We start from the raw sequence: 18,263 nt of genomic DNA on the forward strand, positions 1-18,263 counted from the left end.
TGGTACTCTAATCTACCCAGATAGCTGCAGACTACTGGGATAAAGTAACTGTGGGAGTAGCAAATAAAAATTTAACACACCGCCACCACAACTAGTTTCACCCCTGAACGGGGCGTCTTCAGGTGTAGGGCAAATGGCGGTGACCCCTGGTGTGGTTTGATCTTTTGTAAGTTCCGTTTATGACGTAAGTTAGGGTAAGCACATGTCAAGGTCCAATAGCGGATGAGATAACAATTATACACCTGTGCCTCAGGTAAGCTAACCACTTACCTGATCCCACGTAGTCTAAACTGCGCCGTATCTCCGGCCAATCGTCAGCCCGTCACCAATCTACCAACCAGCGGCCTGGCGATTTCCGCCAATCACGACTGGTGGAGCTACGTCATTATTATGTTCCGTCGTCGCTCTATTATGACAGCTACGGCACAGGGCAAACAGCGCATGCGCCCGAACTTAGGCTCAAAAGACATCTTCTCTCTAAACAGCGCAAGCGCCCGGACTTAGATACAAAATGATATCCTCTATAAGGCGCATGCGTGTGAAAACCTAAGCAATACATACTACTAGGCATAACCTCAGTTCTAAATAATAAGAATTAACTTACACATAAAAAATCACTAGTGGCAAAAAGTACTTATATGTAACACCCCATTTACTTGTTTACAGTGCATGCATAATAACCATAATGTATATAACTGATCTTAAAATGTATAGGATGCACATATAGAATGGTGCTTCATGGTGCTTTTGACTTTATAATAATATTCATTAAAAGTTAAGTTTTAGACATAGTTTTCAAGGGGTGATCCGGGGTCTCTTGGGCCAATGGCCCTTTGCGCCAGTGTGTTATTTGTTTAAATTAACCCTGGACCCCTTTGTTTATTTAGGCACTTTAGTTGTTTGTTTGTATTTAAGTGGGGTTTAGTCCCTATGCCCGTGTGTGCCAGTTACCCGCATTATGGCGGGGTTTCTATCACAGAACTGTAACACTGACAGTCTTATGACAGAGGCTTCTCAGGTGTTTACCACCGAAAGTTTACCTTTAAATCAGTTTGATATACACGCAGCTTTTAGAAATCTAACTAAGACGTATAAATCCCAAATTAAATCGTGGTGGGAGGTGGCGAGTCTTGAGCATTATTTACAAAAGAAGATTGTCTATAGGGGTTTGAGAATCCCGATTTTTCCTAATTCTCACAAAGAGGATACTGCTTTTATACAGGGGTGGGAGAAACTCCTTACAGAAAATTCGCTCCGCATGATTAAGTATCTGTTGGAGTACGAGCGAGTACATTACAACAAAATACAAGAACAGCTTAATAAAGAGATTTTGGAAATTAGGGGCTTCTCTACCAACTCGGAGTTTGCCAGTCTCGAGTCCAAGTTACAAAAAAATCTTGAAAGTTTCAAGAGTGAAATTAAAGATAAAAAACACCGTAAATACGTTAGAGACTGGCAAGACTTCGAGAATAATCAGGTTTATAATTACAAGAAAAAAAGTGGTAACTTTTTTAAGCCGAAATACGTTTCTGAGTCGGAGACCTCAGGCCAGGAGGAATCTGGATCAGACTTAGAGGGACCAAATCGTCTTGGCACTAAGCGTAAAAACAGATATTATAAACCTGGTCCTTCTCAACATAGGAAAAGACCAGTGACGAACGCAGGATCCTTTAGGCATACTTCATCTGCAAACACTACGCACTCAACTAATATCGCACGACCGTTGCCACCATGCAATGCCCCTCTAAATCAAGGATCTATGCCAAGCATAAATCACAACTTAGGACCCTCGGGCTCTTCATCCTCCTCATATGTGCAGCATGGCATGTCCAATGTGACAACTATGGACTATGCCCCAACTTCTTTGCCATCTCAGATGAATCATGTCCCAACCTCTCTTACATCACAGATAAACAATGTCAATATGTCCAGTCAGGTCCCCAATCCAGTGTCATTCCCTTTTTCAGCTTCCCCTTTTTTAGGGGTGAGTTTGCCACCACGACCGCAGAAGGATCGAGCCCCATAGGAGATAGGTCGAACCCATCTTTACAAATTTACAATCTCTCCTCATATATATTTTCTGATGACCAAATAAAAGTCTTGAGGAAGGGTTTATCTTTCACTCCCACTCCAAGGAGAGACACTTTTAACTGGGTGAAGGATGTAAACCTCTTTGTAAGGAAACTGGCCTTGCATAAATGGCACCTACAGCGTCAACGTGATGGAAGAACATTCATACGGCAGGAACGTGAGGCACATGACATACTGGTGGACCTTCTTAGTGAAAATGAAAGTCCACAAATCCCACTTCCCCAGACTGATCTTAAACCTAGATCGAGATTTACACCTAATTTTACAATGTACCCGAATTTAGAAACGTTTTTGGCTTTGGTCACTGAGGATTTAAAAAAATTACCTATGAGAAAAGAGAGAGAATACAGTAATCTTACTCACTCTGAACAATTGGCTCTTGAGGATTTGAGGTCTAATACTAATTTGATACTTAAACCCTCTGATAAAGGGGGTTATATTGTAGCCATGGACAAGGATGTATATGTTAAAATGGTCAAGACTTTGTTGGACGACACTTGTACGTATACCACACTTAGCTCTGACCCTACTGCCCTTTATCTACAAGAGTTAAAAATCCTATTGGATGATGCCAGAATTTCCAAAGTCATCACTGAGGAAGAATATAAATTTATCTTCAATTCACAACCCACCATCGCCACTTTTTATGCTCTGCCAAAAGTGCATAAACAAGTAAATCCCATCCGTGGTCGTCCAATTGTATCTGGCAATGACAGCCTTACACAGGGAGCCAGTACATATGTGGACAGGGTCCTCATGCAGTTCGTCACCTCCCTCCCCTCTTATCTACGAGACACAAAGGACACTGTTCTGAAAATCACAAATCTCACAGTCTCGAGCACGACTTATCTTGCAAGTTTGGATGTAGAATCACTCTACACCAATATTCAGCATCACTTAGGCCTAGAGGCGGTGTCACATTTTCTTAGCACAAGAAGTAGACACTTGGACACGCATAACACTTTTGTGTTGGCACTGTTACGATTTGTGTTAACACATAATTATTTTCTGTTTGATGGCACTTATTATTTTCAAAAGAGAGGGACCGCGATGGGTAGCACATGTGCACCCACTTACGCCAATTTATTTTTGGGGTGGTGGGAGTACTTTCACGTGTTTAATGATGATTTTAGTTTTTTCACTAGTCACATTTTGTTTTGGGGGCGGTTTATTGATGACATTTTGATTTTGTGGGAGGGGGAACGCGAACTGTTTGAGGACTTTGTGGATATACTAAATAAAAACGATTTGGGTATGCATTTTACACATGAAATCCAGAAGAAATCCATCAATTTTTTGGACATCACGATAAGTATCGACGATAATCTGAACATACAGACTGATATTTTCCGCAAACCCACTGCAACCAACAATCTACTACACTGGACTAGCTGGCACCCTGTCCCGTTGAAAAACGGTATACCGACAGGGCAATATCTACGTGCTAAAAGAAATTGTTCCAATGAACAAGATTTTCAACGTGAATGTAAAAATTTGAAGGATCGCTTCTTATCACGCGGCTACCCAAGGAAACCTCTGAAGAAGGCTTACCATAGGGCGTGCCAGAGTGATCGTGCCTCCCTTCTTGCGGACACCACAGTTAGATCCAACATTGTGAAAACTATTAGATGTATAGGGACCTACGATTCAGATGCAGTGGAGATTAGGAAAATATTGCGAAAGTACTGGGGGATCCTAGTACTAGATGATGACCTTAAGGAAGTGGTGGGTGAAGGACCGAATATTACTTACCGTCGGGGCAGAAATCTGCGTGACCTATTGGTCCATAGTCATCATACAAGTGATCATGTCATCAGAGGCCCGAGTGTGGTGGGGTCATATCCATGTGGACATTGCAGTTTTTGCCAATACATGATTAAGACACAAGATTTTACAAATCCAACTGATGGAAAGATCTACCAAATTAGGCAATTTATTAATTGCAGCACAAGAGGAGTGGTGTATGCAATAAGATGCAGCTGTAATAAACTCTATATTGGCAAGACAATTCAGGAACTGAGAAGACGAATCTCTAAACATCTTAGTTGTATTCGAACGTCACAAGACACACCACTATCACGACATATACATACCTTTCATAACGGTGATTTTAAACATCTACAAGTATGGGGCATTTGTCACATGAGGTTAGGAGAACGCAAGGGGAACTTGGACCAACAACTGCTCCGTGAAGAGGCGAGATGGATATTTCGCCTCTCTAGTCTCAACCCGAATGGTCTTAATGAGGGTTTCTCCTATGCTGCTTTTTTGTAATAATAAGTCTATTTATCAGTGTTCTAGCCATACCTATTCTAGCACCTGTGAATTATTACTTTTGGTGTTTTTTGTGTTTTTTTGTTTCTCCGTTTGGTTTAATTTATAACTTTAGTAGATATCAGTGAAGTAGATACATAATGGTGGCGTGTAGATTGTACAAGGCGATTATAATTGCTGGTACAGTCTGAGAGTTTAGTCTATATGGATATAGGGGGGCATTTGTCCAGTACCTTCCCCTCTGCAGGTTTGTCTACTCAGATATGGATTTTGAATCTTAAATTCTATAATCATGTTGGGTTAGTGTTAATTTATAATAATGGATGTATTAGAGCCTGTTAGTGGTGGTTGGTCGAAATTTCGTCTATATATATATGATGAGAAGACTTCTATGATTGTTAGGCTTGTCCATCTATCAGTTTATAATGTATTTACATATGTACAGTTTATTAGTTGATTGTGACAATGCCCTCTCTATATGTGCATCCTATACATTTTAAGATCAGTTATATACATTATGGTTATTATGCATGCACTGTAAACAAGTAAATGGGGTGTTACATATAAGTACTTTTTGCCACTAGTGATTTTTTATGTGTAAGTTAATTCTTATTATTTAGAACTGAGGTTATGCCTAGTAGTATGTATTGCTTAGGTTTTCACACGCATGCGCCTTATAGAGGATATCATTTTGAATCTAAGTCCGGGCGCTTGCGCTGTTTAGAGAGAAGATGTCTTTTGAGCCTAAGTTCGGGCGCATGCGCTGTTTGCCCTGTGCCGTAGCTGTCATAATAGAGCGACGACGGAACATAATAATGACGTAGCTCCACCAGTCGTGATTGGCGGAAATCGCCAGGCCGCTGGTTGGTAGATTGGTGACGGGCTGACGATTGGCCGGAGATACGGCGCAGTTTAGACTACGTGGGATCAGGTAAGTGGTTAGCTTACCTGAGGCACAGGTGTATAATTGTTATCTCATCCGCTATTGGACCTTGACATGTGCTTACCCTAACTTACGTCATAAACGGAACTTACAAAAGATTAAACCACACCAGGGGTCACCGCCATTTGCCCTACACCTGAAGACGCCCCGTTCAGGGGTGAAACTAGTTGTGGTGGCGGTGTGTTAAATTTTTATTTGCTACTCCCACAGTTACTTTATCCCAGTAGTCTGCAGCTATCTGGGTAGATTAGAGTACCACTGATTGTGGACTACAGTATATATATTAGTGTTCTGTGGGAGAGTGATTTTAACTTTTTCATGGTGCTTTTGACTTTATAATAATATTCATTAAAAGTTAAGTTTTAGACATAGTTTTCAAGGGGTGATCCGGGGTCTCTTGGGCCAATGGCCCTTTGCGCCAGTGTGTTATTTGTTTAAATTAACCCTGGACCCCTTTGTTTATTTAGGCACTTTAGTTGTTTGTTTGTAGTTTTAACCCTCACACCATTTGTACTTGCAGGTCACCGGATTCGACAGCGTGGATGACGAATCCAAACACAATGATCACATGTTCTCAGACAAGAGTCCGACCCCCGACAAGTGGACGCACGAGCAGAACCCCCCGTACAGTTACTACCTGTATTATATGTACGCCAACATCATGCTGCTCAACAACCTCCGCAAGTAAGTGACCCCCAGGAAGACAGATTGAGGGGGACCCCCATGTACCAGGAACTGGGACCCCAATGTTATTAGTATGTGACCCCCCATGTACCAGGAACTGGGACCCCAATGTTATTAGTATGTGACCCCAATGTTATTAGTATGTGTCCCCCATTTATCACGAGCGGGGACCCCAATGTTATTAGTATGTGACCCCCCATGTACCAGGAACTGGGACCCCAATGTTATTAGTATGTGACCCCCATGTAGCAGGGGCTGGGACCCCAATGTTATTAGTATGTGACCCCAATGTTATTAGTATGTGACCCCTATGTAGCAGGGGCTGGGACCCCAATGTTATTAGTATGTGACCCCCATGTAGCAGGGGCTGGGACCCCAATGTTATTAGTATGTGACCCCCATGTAGCAGGAGCTGGGACCCCAATGTTAGTATGTGCCCCCATGTATCAGGGGCTGGGACCCCAATGTTATTAGTATGTGCCCCCCATGTAGCAGGATCTGGGACCCCAATGTTATTAGTATGTGCCTCTATGTATCAGGGGCTGGGACCCCAATGTTAGTAGTATGTGACCCCCATGTAGCAGAAGCTGGGACCCCAATGTTATTAGTATGTGACCCCCATGTATCAGGAGCTGGGACCCCAATGTTATTAGTATGTGCCCCCATGTACCAGGAGCTGGGACCCCAATGTTATTAGTATGTGACCCCCATGTAGCAGGGGCTGGGACCCCAATGTTAGTAGTATGTACCCCCCCATGTAGCAGGGGCTGGGACCCCAATGTTATTAGTATGTGACCCCCCATGTACCAGGAACTGGGACCCCAATGTTATTAGTATGTGACCCCCATGTAGCAGGGGCTGGGACCCCAATGTTATTAGTATGTGACCCCCATGTATCACGAGCTGGGACCCCAATGTTATTAGTATGTGACCCCAATGTTATTAGTATGTGCCCCCCATTTATCACGAGCGGGGACCCCAATGTTATTAGTATGTGACCCCCATGTAGCAGGAGCTGGGACCCCAATGTTATTAGTATGTGACCCCATGTATCAGGGGCTGGGACCCCAATGTTATTAGTATGTGACCCCCATGTAGCAGGGTCTGGGACCCCAATGTTATTAGTATGTGACCCCCATGTACCAGGAACTGGGACCCCAATGTTATTACTATGTGACCCCCATGTACCAAAGGCTGGGACCCCAATGTTATTAGTATGTGACCCCCATGTACCAGGAGCTGAGACCCCAATGTTAGTAGTATGTGACCCCCATGTACCAGGAGCTGGGACCCCAATGTAAGTAGTATGTGACCCCCATGTAGCAGGGGCTGGGACCCCAATGTTATTAGTATGTGCCCCCCATGTACCAGGGGCTGGGCCCCCAATGTTATTAGTATGTGACCCCCATGTATCAGGGGCTGGGACCCCAATGTTATAAGTATGTGACCCCCATGTATCAGGATCTGGGACCCTAATGTTATAAGTATGTGACCCCCATGTACCAGGATCTGGGACCCTAATGTTATTAGTATATGACCCCCATGTACCAGGATCTGGAACCCCAATGTTATAAGTATGTGACCCCCATGTATCAGGAGCTGGGACCCAAATGTTAATAGTATGTGCCCCCCCATATATCACGAGCTGGGACCCCAATGTTATTAGTATGTGACCCCCATGTAGCAGGGGCTGGGACCCCAATGTTATTAGTATGTGACCCCCATGTATCAGGAGCTGGGACCCCAATGTTATTAGTATGTGACCGCCATGTAGCAGGAGCTGGGACCCCAATGTTATTAGTATGTGCCCCCCATGTACCAGGGGCTGGGCCCCCAATGTTATTAGTATGTGCCCCCCCATATATCACGAGCTGGGACCCCAATGTTATTAGTATGTGACCCCCATGTATCAGGAGCTGGGACCCCAATGTTATTAGTATGTGCCCCCCATGTATTAAGAGATGGGACCCCAATTTTAGAAGTATGTGACCCCCATGTATCAGGAGCTCAGACACCAGTGATAGAAGTATGTGCCCCCCCATGTAGCTGGGACCCCAATGTTATTAGTATGTTACCCCCATGTATCAGGAGCTGGGACCCCAATGTTAGAAGTATGTGCCCCCCATGTATTAAGAGATGGGACCCCAATTTTAGAAGTATGTGAACCCCCTTGTATTAAGAGATGGGACACCAATGTTATTAGTATGTGACCCCATGTACCAGGAGCTGGGACCCCAATGTTATTAGTATGTGCCCCCCCATGTATCAGGATCTGGGATCCTAATGTTAGTAGTATGTGACCCCCATGTACCAGGAGCTGGGACCCCAATGTTATTAGTATGTGACCCCCATGTACCAGGAGCTGGGACCCCAATGTTATTAGTATGTGCCCCCCCATGTATCAGGATCTGGGATCCTAATGTTAGTAGTATGTGACCCCCATGTACCAGGAGCTGGGACCCCAATGTTATTAGTATGTGACCCCCATGTACCAGGAGCTGGGACCCCAATGTTATTAGTATGTGACCCCCATGTAGCAGGATCTGGGACCCCAATGTTATTAGTATGTGCCCCCATGTAGCAGGATCTGGGACCCCAATGTTATTAGTATGTGACCCCCATGTAGCAGGGACTGGGACCCCAATGATATTAGTATGTGACCCCCATGTATCAAGAGATGGGACCCCAATGTTAGTAGTATGTGACCCCCCATGTATCAGGATCTGGGATCCTAATGTTAGTAGTATGTGCCCCCATGTACCAGGAGCTGGGACCCCAATGTTATTAGTATGTGACCCCCATGTAGCAGGATCTGGGACCCCAATGTTATTAGTATGTGACCCCCATGTACCAGGATCTGGGACCCCAATGTTATTAGTATGTGACCCCCATGTAGCAGGGGCTGGGACCCCAATATTAGTAGTATGTGACCCCCATGTACGAGGAGCTGGGACCCCAATGTTATTAGTATGTGACCCCCATGTAGCAGGGGCTGGGACCCCAATGTTAGTAGTATGTGACCCCCATGTAGCAGGAGCTGGGACCCCAATGTTATTAGTATGTGACCCCCATGTACCAGGGGCTGGGACTCCAATGTTATTAGTATGTGACCCTCATGTAGCAGTGGCTGGGACCCCAATGTTAGTAGTATGTGACCCCCATGTACCAAGAGCTGGGACCCCAATGTTATTAGTATGTGACCCCCATGTAGCAGGGGCTGGGACCCCAATGTTATTAGTATGTGCCCCCATGTAGCAGGGTCTGGGACCCCAATGTTATTAGTATGTGACCCCCATGTAGCAGGGGCTGGTACCCCAATGTTAGTAGTATGTGACCCCCATGTAGCAGGGGCTGGGACTCCAATGTTATTAGTATGTGACCCCCATGTAGCAGGGACTGGGACCCCAATGTTATTAGTATGTGACCCCATGTATCAGGGGCTGGGACCCCAATGTTATTAGCATGTGACCCCCATGTACCAAGAGCTGGGACCCCAATGTTAGTAGTATGTGACCCCCATGTAGCAGGGGCTGGGACCCCAATGTTAGTAGTATGTGACCCCCATGTAGCAGGAGCTGGGACCCCAATGTTATTAGTATGTGACCCCCATGTAGCAGGAGCTGGGACCCCAATGATATTAGTATGTGACCCCCATGTAGCGGGAGCTGGGACCCCAATGTTATTAGTATGTGACCCCCATGTAGCAGGGGCTGGGACCCCAATGTTAGTAGTATGTGACCCCCATGTAGCAGGAGCTGGGACCCCAATGTTATTAGTATGTGACCCCCATGTAGCAGGGGCTGGGACCCCAATGTTAGTAGTATGTGACCCCCATGTAGCAGGGTCTGGGACCCCAATGTTATTAGTATGTGACCCCCATGTATCAGGGGCTGGGACCCCAATGTTAGTAGTATGTGACCCCCATGTACCAAGAGCTGGGACCCCAATGTTATTAGTATGTGACCCCCATGTACCAGGAGCTGGGACCCCAATGTTAGTAGTATGTGACCCCCATGTAGCAGGGGCTGGGACCCCAATGTTATTAGTATGTGACCCCCATGTAGCAGGGGCTGGGACCCCAATGTTATTAGTATGTGACCCCCCATATATCACGAGCTGGGACCCCAATGTTATTAGTATGTGACCCCATGTATCAGGGGCTGGGACCCCAGTGTTATTAGCATGTGACCCCCATGTAGCGGGAGCTGGGACCCCAATGTTAGTAGTATGTGACCCCCATGTAGCAGGGGCTGGGACCCCAATGTTAGTAGTATGTGACCCCCATGTACCAAGAGCTGGGACCCCAATGTTATTAGTATGTGACCCCCATGTAGCAGGGGCTGGGACCCCAATGTTATTAGTATGTGCCCCCATGTAGCAGGGTCTGGGACCCCAATGTTAGTAGTATGTGCCCCCATGTAGCAGGGTCTGGGACCCCAATGTTAGTAGTATGTGCCCCCGATGTAGCAGGATCCGGGACCCCAATGTTATTAGTATGTGACCCCCATGTAGCAGGGGCTGTGACCCCAATGTTAGTAGTATGTGCCTCTATGTAGCAGGGGCTGGGACCCCAATGTTATTAGTATGTGCCCCTATGTAGCAGGGGCTGGGACCCCAATGTTATTGCTGGTGTGGGGGGATTGCGGTGACTGACCTTTGGGTGTCTTTGCTCTCAGGGAGCGGGGGATGAGCACCTTCCTGTTCCGGCCGCACTGCGGAGAAGCCGGCTCCATCACTCACCTGGTTTCGGCTTTTATAACCGCTGATAATATTTCTCATGGATTAAATCTCAAAAAGGTAAAACACGGCTTCCTCATCATATAGTCACATAGTGCTGGGAGCTGTAGTACGTCTCCTGTCACTGTACCCCAATGTAATATAGTCACATAATGCTGGGAGCTGTAGTACATCTGCTCAGTCACTGTACCCCAATGTAATATAGTCACATAGTGCTGGGAGCTGTAGTACATCTGCTCAGTCACTGTACCCCAATGTAATATAGTCACATAATGCTGGGAGCTGTAGTACATCTGCTCAGTCACTGTACCCCAATGTAATATAGTCACATAGTGCTGGGAGCTGTAGTACATCTGCTCAGTCACTGTACCCCAATGTAATATAGTCACATAATGCTGGGAGCTGTGAAATATCTACTCATTCACTGTACATTGTAACAAGTTGTGAGAACATTGGGGATCAATATAAGTTTTTGGGGATCAGTATAATTCATTAGTGACCAATATATTGATGTGTTTACTTAGAAAGATTTATCTGACAGATTTTTGAAGCCAAAGCCAGGACTGGACTTGAAAAGAAATCTCAGTCTTTCCTTTATGCCCTGTTCTCTGTTTATAGGTCTGTTCCTGGCTTTGGCTTCAAAAATCTGTCAAATCTGTCTGTAACACACCAAAAGTCACTGGTGATCAGTATAAGTTATTGGTGATCAGTACAGGTAATTGGTGATCAGTATAAGTTATTGGTGATCAGTACAGGTAATTGGTGATCAGTATAAGTTATTGGTGATCAGTATAAGTTATTGGTGATCAGTACAGGTAATTGGTGATCAGTATAAGTTATTGGTGATCAGTATAAGTTATTGGTGATCAGTACAGGTGATTGGTGATCAGTATAAGTTATTGGTGATCAGTACAGGTAATTGGTGATCAGTATAAGTTATTGGTGATCAGTACAGGTAATTGGTGATCAGTATAAGTTATTGGTGATCAGTACAGGTAATTGGTGATCAGTATAAGTTATTGGTGATCAGTACAGGTAATTGGTGATCAGTACAGGTAATTGGTGATGGGTATACGTCACTGTTTTCCCTTCCTCTCCCCCAGAGCCCGGTGCTGCAGTACCTCTACTACCTGGCACAGATCCCCATCGCCATGTCCCCGCTCAGTAATAACAGCTTGTTTCTGGAATACTCCAAGAACCCGCTGCGGGAGTTCCTCCACAAAGGCCTGGTGGTGTCCCTGTCCACCGACGACCCCATGCAGTTCCACTACACCAAGGTGGGTGCAAGGGAAGGGGGAACCCCCTCTGCTGAAATACTCTGTGCTTCTCCGAGCTCTGCTTCTTACACTGTGCAGCTCTCAGACCTCCATGTAAATCACTCTCCTGAAATACTCTGTGCTGCTCCATCTACTATAGAACTCTCAACCTGTGACCTCTTACCTCATCTCCTGAAATACTTTGTGTTGCTTCTCCTCTATCCACCACACAGGAAGCCCTGATGGAGGAATACGCCATCGCCGCCCAGGTCTGGAAGCTGAGCACCTGTGACCTGTGTGAGATCGCCCGCAACAGCGTCCTGCAGAGCGGCCTCTCAGACCAGGTGAGCGAGCGCCAGTGGCTGCTTCACGTCGCAGGGTACAATTCACACGTAGCGTTTCATCACCAAAATCTGCGACATTTACAGCAGAGACAAAGCCTTAGACGCTTTATGGCACTGTCTTATAGTGAGATTCGCTTGGTTGCCCATAGCAACCAATCAGCGCTCAGCTTTTATTACTTATATTGCTGTGGTAAAGTGAAAGCTGAGCTCTGATTGGTTGCTATGGGCAACAAGAAGCTTACTATAGGATTATGGGGGATAGGTGGGCAGACCTGGTTGGGACGCAGTGGGCGGAGCTTAGTTCGTTTGTTGTTTTCATCGTTATCCCTTCCGTTTTTTTCAGGAGAAGAAGCATTTTCTGGGGGTAAATTACATGAAAGAAGGTCCGGAAGGGAACGACATCAGAAGAACCAACGTGGCGCAGATCCGGATGGCGTACCGCTACGAAACGCTGTGCAACGAGCTGAGCTTTCTGGCGGACGCCATGAGCTCTACCGTCACGTGCTTGGCTCAGTCACAGTGAGGAGTCTGTGTGGACGTTGGTGATGAGGATGGACGTTCACGCTCATATCCGCTCACATCCAATGAGGCTGCGGGATTGTATCCCTTGTATAGTGGCCAGGCGATTTGGTCATGTGACCCTGCGTAGGGATGGACGCCACCCGTCCGTTATCCGCCGCTCAGGACCTACGTTCTGTCAACGCTCGCTTCTATGTAACGCTACGGCGGCGCTCTTCAACTGGTGGCTCTCCAGGAGTTGCTAAACTACAACTTCCAGCAGGCTCAGACGGGCCTACTGGGAGCTGTAGTTTGCAACAGTTGGAAAGCATTGCACTTAGGGATGGGAAATGGGGCTCAACGTAAAGCAAAACTGCTGTGAAATGTAGAAATGTGAATATGGGACGCTACATCTAAAGACATTGTTTGTTCTCTGTTATCAGCCACTGTACACTGGGGTGTGGACAGTATAATATACTCTATTGCTTTCTGTTATCAGACTAGGGAGTGGACAGTATAATATAGTCTTTTGCTCTCTGTTATCAGCCACTTCAGGCTGCAGAGATGTAATAACACTGCTGTACTATTATAAGCTGGACAGTTTAGGGTTACTGTCCCTTTAAATGTATCGGTGAAGGGATACGAGGATTGTGGTGCTGGGATTGACACACTGTAACGAAACCTCAGCTGTGTGGACAGATGTCACTCAGCCTTTTGATGTTCTCATTCACTGACAGCAAACATGGATCCTGAATGGCCTGTCCGTCACTGATATGTGACATGTTGGTTCATGGGTGTATTATAGTGCTGCCTGCTGCGGAACCTCTTTGCTTAGTCTTGGTTGGAGAGTGACATTTTTAACTATATATCTATACCTGGGAAAGCTGGGTAAGAAACAATATGGCTGCTTCCACAGGGGTTACCACCCAACTTTCCTGTGCTCCTAAGTGGCATCAGTCTCTAGTTATGCCGTATGAAGGAAGAAGGGGATGCACCACTTTATACATAGCTGTACCTGCCATGCAGAAGTCTGGGAAAGTTGGGTAACACCCAACTTTCCTCTGCTCCTGAATGGCATATCTTTCTAATTATGCCAGATGATGGGAAAAGGCCCGATAGTATACCTGGATCTTTCTGGTACAGTTTGGTTGAAATATGGCTGCTCCAATTGATCCAACTTTCCCAGGCTCCTGAATGGCACATGTGCCTAGTTCGCATACAGGAGGAGGATGTAGCGCGGTACATTCAGGCGTTTAGAAAAGCTGAGTGATGGTCCCTCTGATGGCAGCCTCGTCGGCCCATCCGCCATCTTTGCGCTTGACACATGGATGTAACGCTCAACCTTGTTTACGTTTTTACTTGTAGTTATTTTGCCAAGAATTTTTTTTATTTCTAAGTTTTAAAAGGAATAAAATAAAACTTGAGGCAGATGGGAATTGTCTGGCGTCTTTTGTCGTCCATGATGGTTGTGAGTGGAAACTGTCAGTAGGAAGGGGGGGGTCCTGTAGATAACAGTAACTGTATGACGTCCTATATGAAGACTGATGCTAGAGATACTCACACGCATAACCCTATACACGGCTGGTCATGTGACCCCTCTCCGCTTTGTCTTCATGATGTGGTCCCTTTATTACTGCAAAATTACAGATTTTGTGATACTTAACATAAATAATTACATCCAAGGCTGCTTTCAAAATCTGGCAGGAAGGGGTGAAGGAGGATAGAGGAGGAGTCTGGAGGGAGGGTGAAGGAGGAGAGGAGGAGTCTGGAGGGAGGGTGAAGGAGGATAGAGGAGGAGTCTGGAGGGAGGGTGAAGGAGGATAGAGGAGAATAGAGGAGGAGTCTGGAGGGAGGGTGAAGAGGATAGAAGAGTCTGGAGGGAGGGTGAAGAGGATAGAGGAGTCTGGAGGGAGGGTGAAGAGGATAGAGGAGTCTGGAGGGAGGGTGAAGAGGATAGAGGAGTCTGGAAGGAGGGTGAAGAGGATAGAAGAGGAGTCTGGAGGGAGGGTGAGGGATAGAGGAGGAGTCTGGAGGGAGGGTTAAGAGGATAGAGGAGTCTGGAAGGAGGGTGAAGAGGATAGAAGAGGAGTCTGGAGGGAGGGTGAAGAGGATAGAGGAGTCTGGAGGGAGGGTGAGGGATAGAGGAGGAGTCTGGAGGGAGGGTTAAGAGGATAGAGGAGTCTGGAAGGAGGGTGAAGAGGATAGAAGAGGAGTCTGGAGGGAGGGTGAGGGATAGAGGAGGAGTCTGGAGGGAGGGTTAAGAGGATAGAAGAGGAGTCTGGAGGGAGGGTGAAGAAGATAGAGAAGTCTGGAGGGAGGGTGAGGAGGATAGAGGAGGAGTCTGGAGGGAGGGTGAAGAAGGATAGAGGAGGAGTCTGGAGGGAGGGTGAGGAGGATAGGTGTCTGGAGGGAGGGTGAGGAGGATAGGAGTCTGGAGGGAGGGTGAAGGAGGAGTATGGAGGGAGGGTGAGGAGGATAGGAGTCTGGAGGGAGGGTGAAGGATAGAGGAGGAGTCTAGAGGGAGGGTGAAGGAGGAGTCTGGAGGGAGGGTGAGGGAGGATAGAGGAGGAGTCTGGAGGGAGGGTGAAGAGGATAGAGGAGGAGTCTGGAGGGAGGGTGAGGAGGATAGAAGGAGTCTGGAGGGAGGGTGAAGAAGGATAGAGGAGGAGTCTGGAGGGAGGGTGAGGAGGAGTTTGGAGGGAGGGTGAGGAGGATAGAGGAGGAGTCTGGAGGGAGGGTGAGGAGGATAGAAGGAGTCTGGAGGGAGGGTGAAGAAGGATAGAGGAGGAGTCTGGAGGGAGGGTGAAGGAGGATAGAGGAGTCTGGAGGGAGGGTGAAGAGGATAGAAGAGGAGTCTGGAGGGAGGGTGAAGAGGATAGAAGAGGAGTCTGGAGGGAGGGTTAAGAGGATAGAGGAGTCTGGAGGGAGGGTGAGGAGGATAGAAGAAGTCTGGAGGGAGGGTGAAGGATAGAGGAGGAGTCTGGAGGGAGGGTGAGGAGGAGTTTGGAGGGAGGGTGAGGAGGATAGAAGGAGTCTGGAGGGAGGGTGAAGGATAGAGGAGGAGTCTAGAGGGAGGGTGAAGGAGGATAGAGGAGTTTGGAGGGAGGGTGAAGAGGAGTCTGGAGGGAGGGTGAAGAGGATAGAAGAGGAGTCTGGAGAGAGGGTGAAGAGGATAGAAGAGGAGTCTGGAGAGAGGGTGAAGAGGATAGAAGAGGAGTCTGGAGAGAGGGTGAAGAGGATAGAAGAGGAGTCTGGAGGGAGGGTGAAGAGGATAGAGGAGTCTGGAGGGAGGGTGAGGAGGATAGAAGAAGTCTGGAGGGAGGGTGAAGGATAGAGGAGGAGTCTGGAGGGAGGGTGAAGGAGGAGTCTGGAGGGAGATTGAAGAAGGAAAGAAGAGGAGTCTGAAAGAAGGGTCAAGGAGGATACAAGAGGAGTCTGAAGGGAGGGTAGGAGGAGCCTGGAGGAAGGGGGAAGAAGGATAGAAGAGGAGTCTGGAGGGAGAGTGGAGGAGAAGTCTGGAGAAAGAACAAAGGAGGATACATGAGTAGTCTGGAGGGAGGGAAAAGAAGTATAGGAGGAGAAGTCTTGAAGGAAGGTGAAGGAGGATAGAAGGGGAGTCTTGAGGGAGGATAAAGGAGGAGTCTGGAGGGAGATTGAAGAAGGAAAGAAGAGGGGTCTGAAAGAAGGGTGAAGGAGGATAGAAGAGGAGTCTGGAGGGAGGATAGAAGAGGAGTCTGGAGGGTGGGTGGAGGAGGATAGAGGAGTCTGGAGGAAGCATGGAGGAGGATAGAGGAGAAATTTGGAGGCAGGGTGGAGGAGGATAGAGGAGGAGGGGACACGGCCAATCACAGGTGATTTCGATATATTTTTAGCAGTACTGCAATTATTTAATCCAACAAATTTGTTTCAAAATAGTTTATTTTTGTAATTTTTGGACAGTTAAAAATACACAAATCTCCTCATTTCTCTCTGACACCACAGACTCTTCCATTACAAAAGGTCGTGAGGTAAACCCATTTATCGCCCTCCGCGTACAAGGCAAGGGTCAGCGCAGCCGATGAGGGTCACACCAGTATTATCACTATGAGCAGCGGGAAGCTTATTCCTATGGCTGAAATGAGGAGTTAGTCTAAAATACAGGAGGCGGCCATATTGTGGGCGGAGCCAACATTCAAATCACAAGGAAGTGAAGGAAGTGGTCATGTGAACGTTGGTGTAGCCCTTGCGGTGGCGCCCTCCTCTGTACAATACCTCCAGTGTTATATATAAGTGCTCATTATACAGTGTAAAGATTAAAAAGAACAAAAAAACAAAGCTGTAGTGTAAAGCATGGGAGAGACAGGATAGCAGTCCAGGTCCCTGATTGGACAAGTGACAAACTAACACTCCAATATACAATACCATTAAGTTGGGGTGACCGGAATGGACATCCCCTCTAAGTGAGTCTTAAAGGGGAAATGCTGCAGGCCTCTAACTATACAAGGCAACCAAAAAGGGCCCCAACACTGCACCAAACCCTCAGAAGTTAGACATCTTGTAGACACTGCAGAGCGATATGTGGCAGTTTCAGCAGCCACTGCCGCCCTCTAGTGGTCACTGATTATACAGACAAATAATATTGCAATGAGTTACAAAAATTTCAGTAAATAATACAATTATTGCTAAAAAAACCTAATGGTCAGCGACCGGCACTCTCACTGGCTGCTGTGAGACTACACCTCATACATAAGATGTCAGGGGATGCTGGGAGTGGTAGTATCACATCAGCTAGAAAGCTCCAGGCTGCAACCCGTAACTGTACAGAATGTCATGGAGATTGTTATGCAATCAAATATTTAAAAAAAAAAAAAAACTCAGCTGTTAACTGGATCACAATGGATTCCGGATTGAAATCAGAAAGGAGTCATGTGACCCCCAACGGAAGGTGACAGGAGCTTATACACAATAAAACTTACCTATTATTCCTCATAGGGTTCAGTAAAATTACAGGACACTGAGGATTTCCTAATTCTAGGTAATCATCCTGCTGGCCACTAGGTGGCGATAAAGATGGCAAAGACCGCCATCTAGTGGCCGAATTGGAATTAGCTATTCCTTTTACTACTGAAGTCTCAGATGCAATCCCAAGTAAGTTTAAGAGTTTCTTAGCCAATAAAAAGTGACAAGGGGGGCATGTTTAACCCCTTTTAAGCTGAATAGACTGTGTCTACAACCCAGGTGTCAAACTGAGGCCTTCCAGCTGTTGCAAAACTACAACTCCCATCATGCCTGGATAGCCAAAAGCTTTAGCTGCCCAAGCATGATGGGAATTATAGTTTTACAACAGCTGGAGGGCCCGAGTTTGACATCCCTGGTCTACACAGAGCATTGTTCCACAAACCTGTGGCAAAACTACAACTCCCAGCATACCAAACCGCCTTTGGAGAGCAACAGGTC

The 18,263-nt window shown here is 46.6% G+C and overlaps 1 protein-coding gene across 2 annotated transcripts in view; it reads left to right on the forward strand.

Moving 5' to 3' along the window:
• The window catches only part of AMPD3 (adenosine monophosphate deaminase 3), a 45,578-nt gene extending 32,255 nt beyond the window's left edge, over positions 1 to 13,323 (forward strand). For both annotated transcript variants that reach the window (XM_069965037.1, XM_069965035.1), the window contains exons 11-15: positions 5,829 to 5,992; positions 10,669 to 10,789; positions 11,833 to 12,006; positions 12,219 to 12,329; positions 12,673 to 13,323. In XM_069965037.1, coding sequence (XP_069821138.1) covers positions 5,829 to 5,992; positions 10,669 to 10,789; positions 11,833 to 12,006; positions 12,219 to 12,329; positions 12,673 to 12,852 — 750 coding nt within the window. In that variant the 3' untranslated portion in view covers positions 12,853 to 13,323. The remainder of the gene's footprint in view (positions 1 to 5,828; positions 5,993 to 10,668; positions 10,790 to 11,832; positions 12,007 to 12,218; positions 12,330 to 12,672) is intronic.
• Positions 13,324 to 18,263: the final 4,940 nt, after the last annotated feature.

Source organism: Dendropsophus ebraccatus, chromosome 4, assembly GCF_027789765.1.
Source record: "Dendropsophus ebraccatus isolate aDenEbr1 chromosome 4, aDenEbr1.pat, whole genome shotgun sequence".
NCBI classification, from domain to species: domain Eukaryota; kingdom Metazoa; phylum Chordata; class Amphibia; order Anura; family Hylidae; genus Dendropsophus; species Dendropsophus ebraccatus.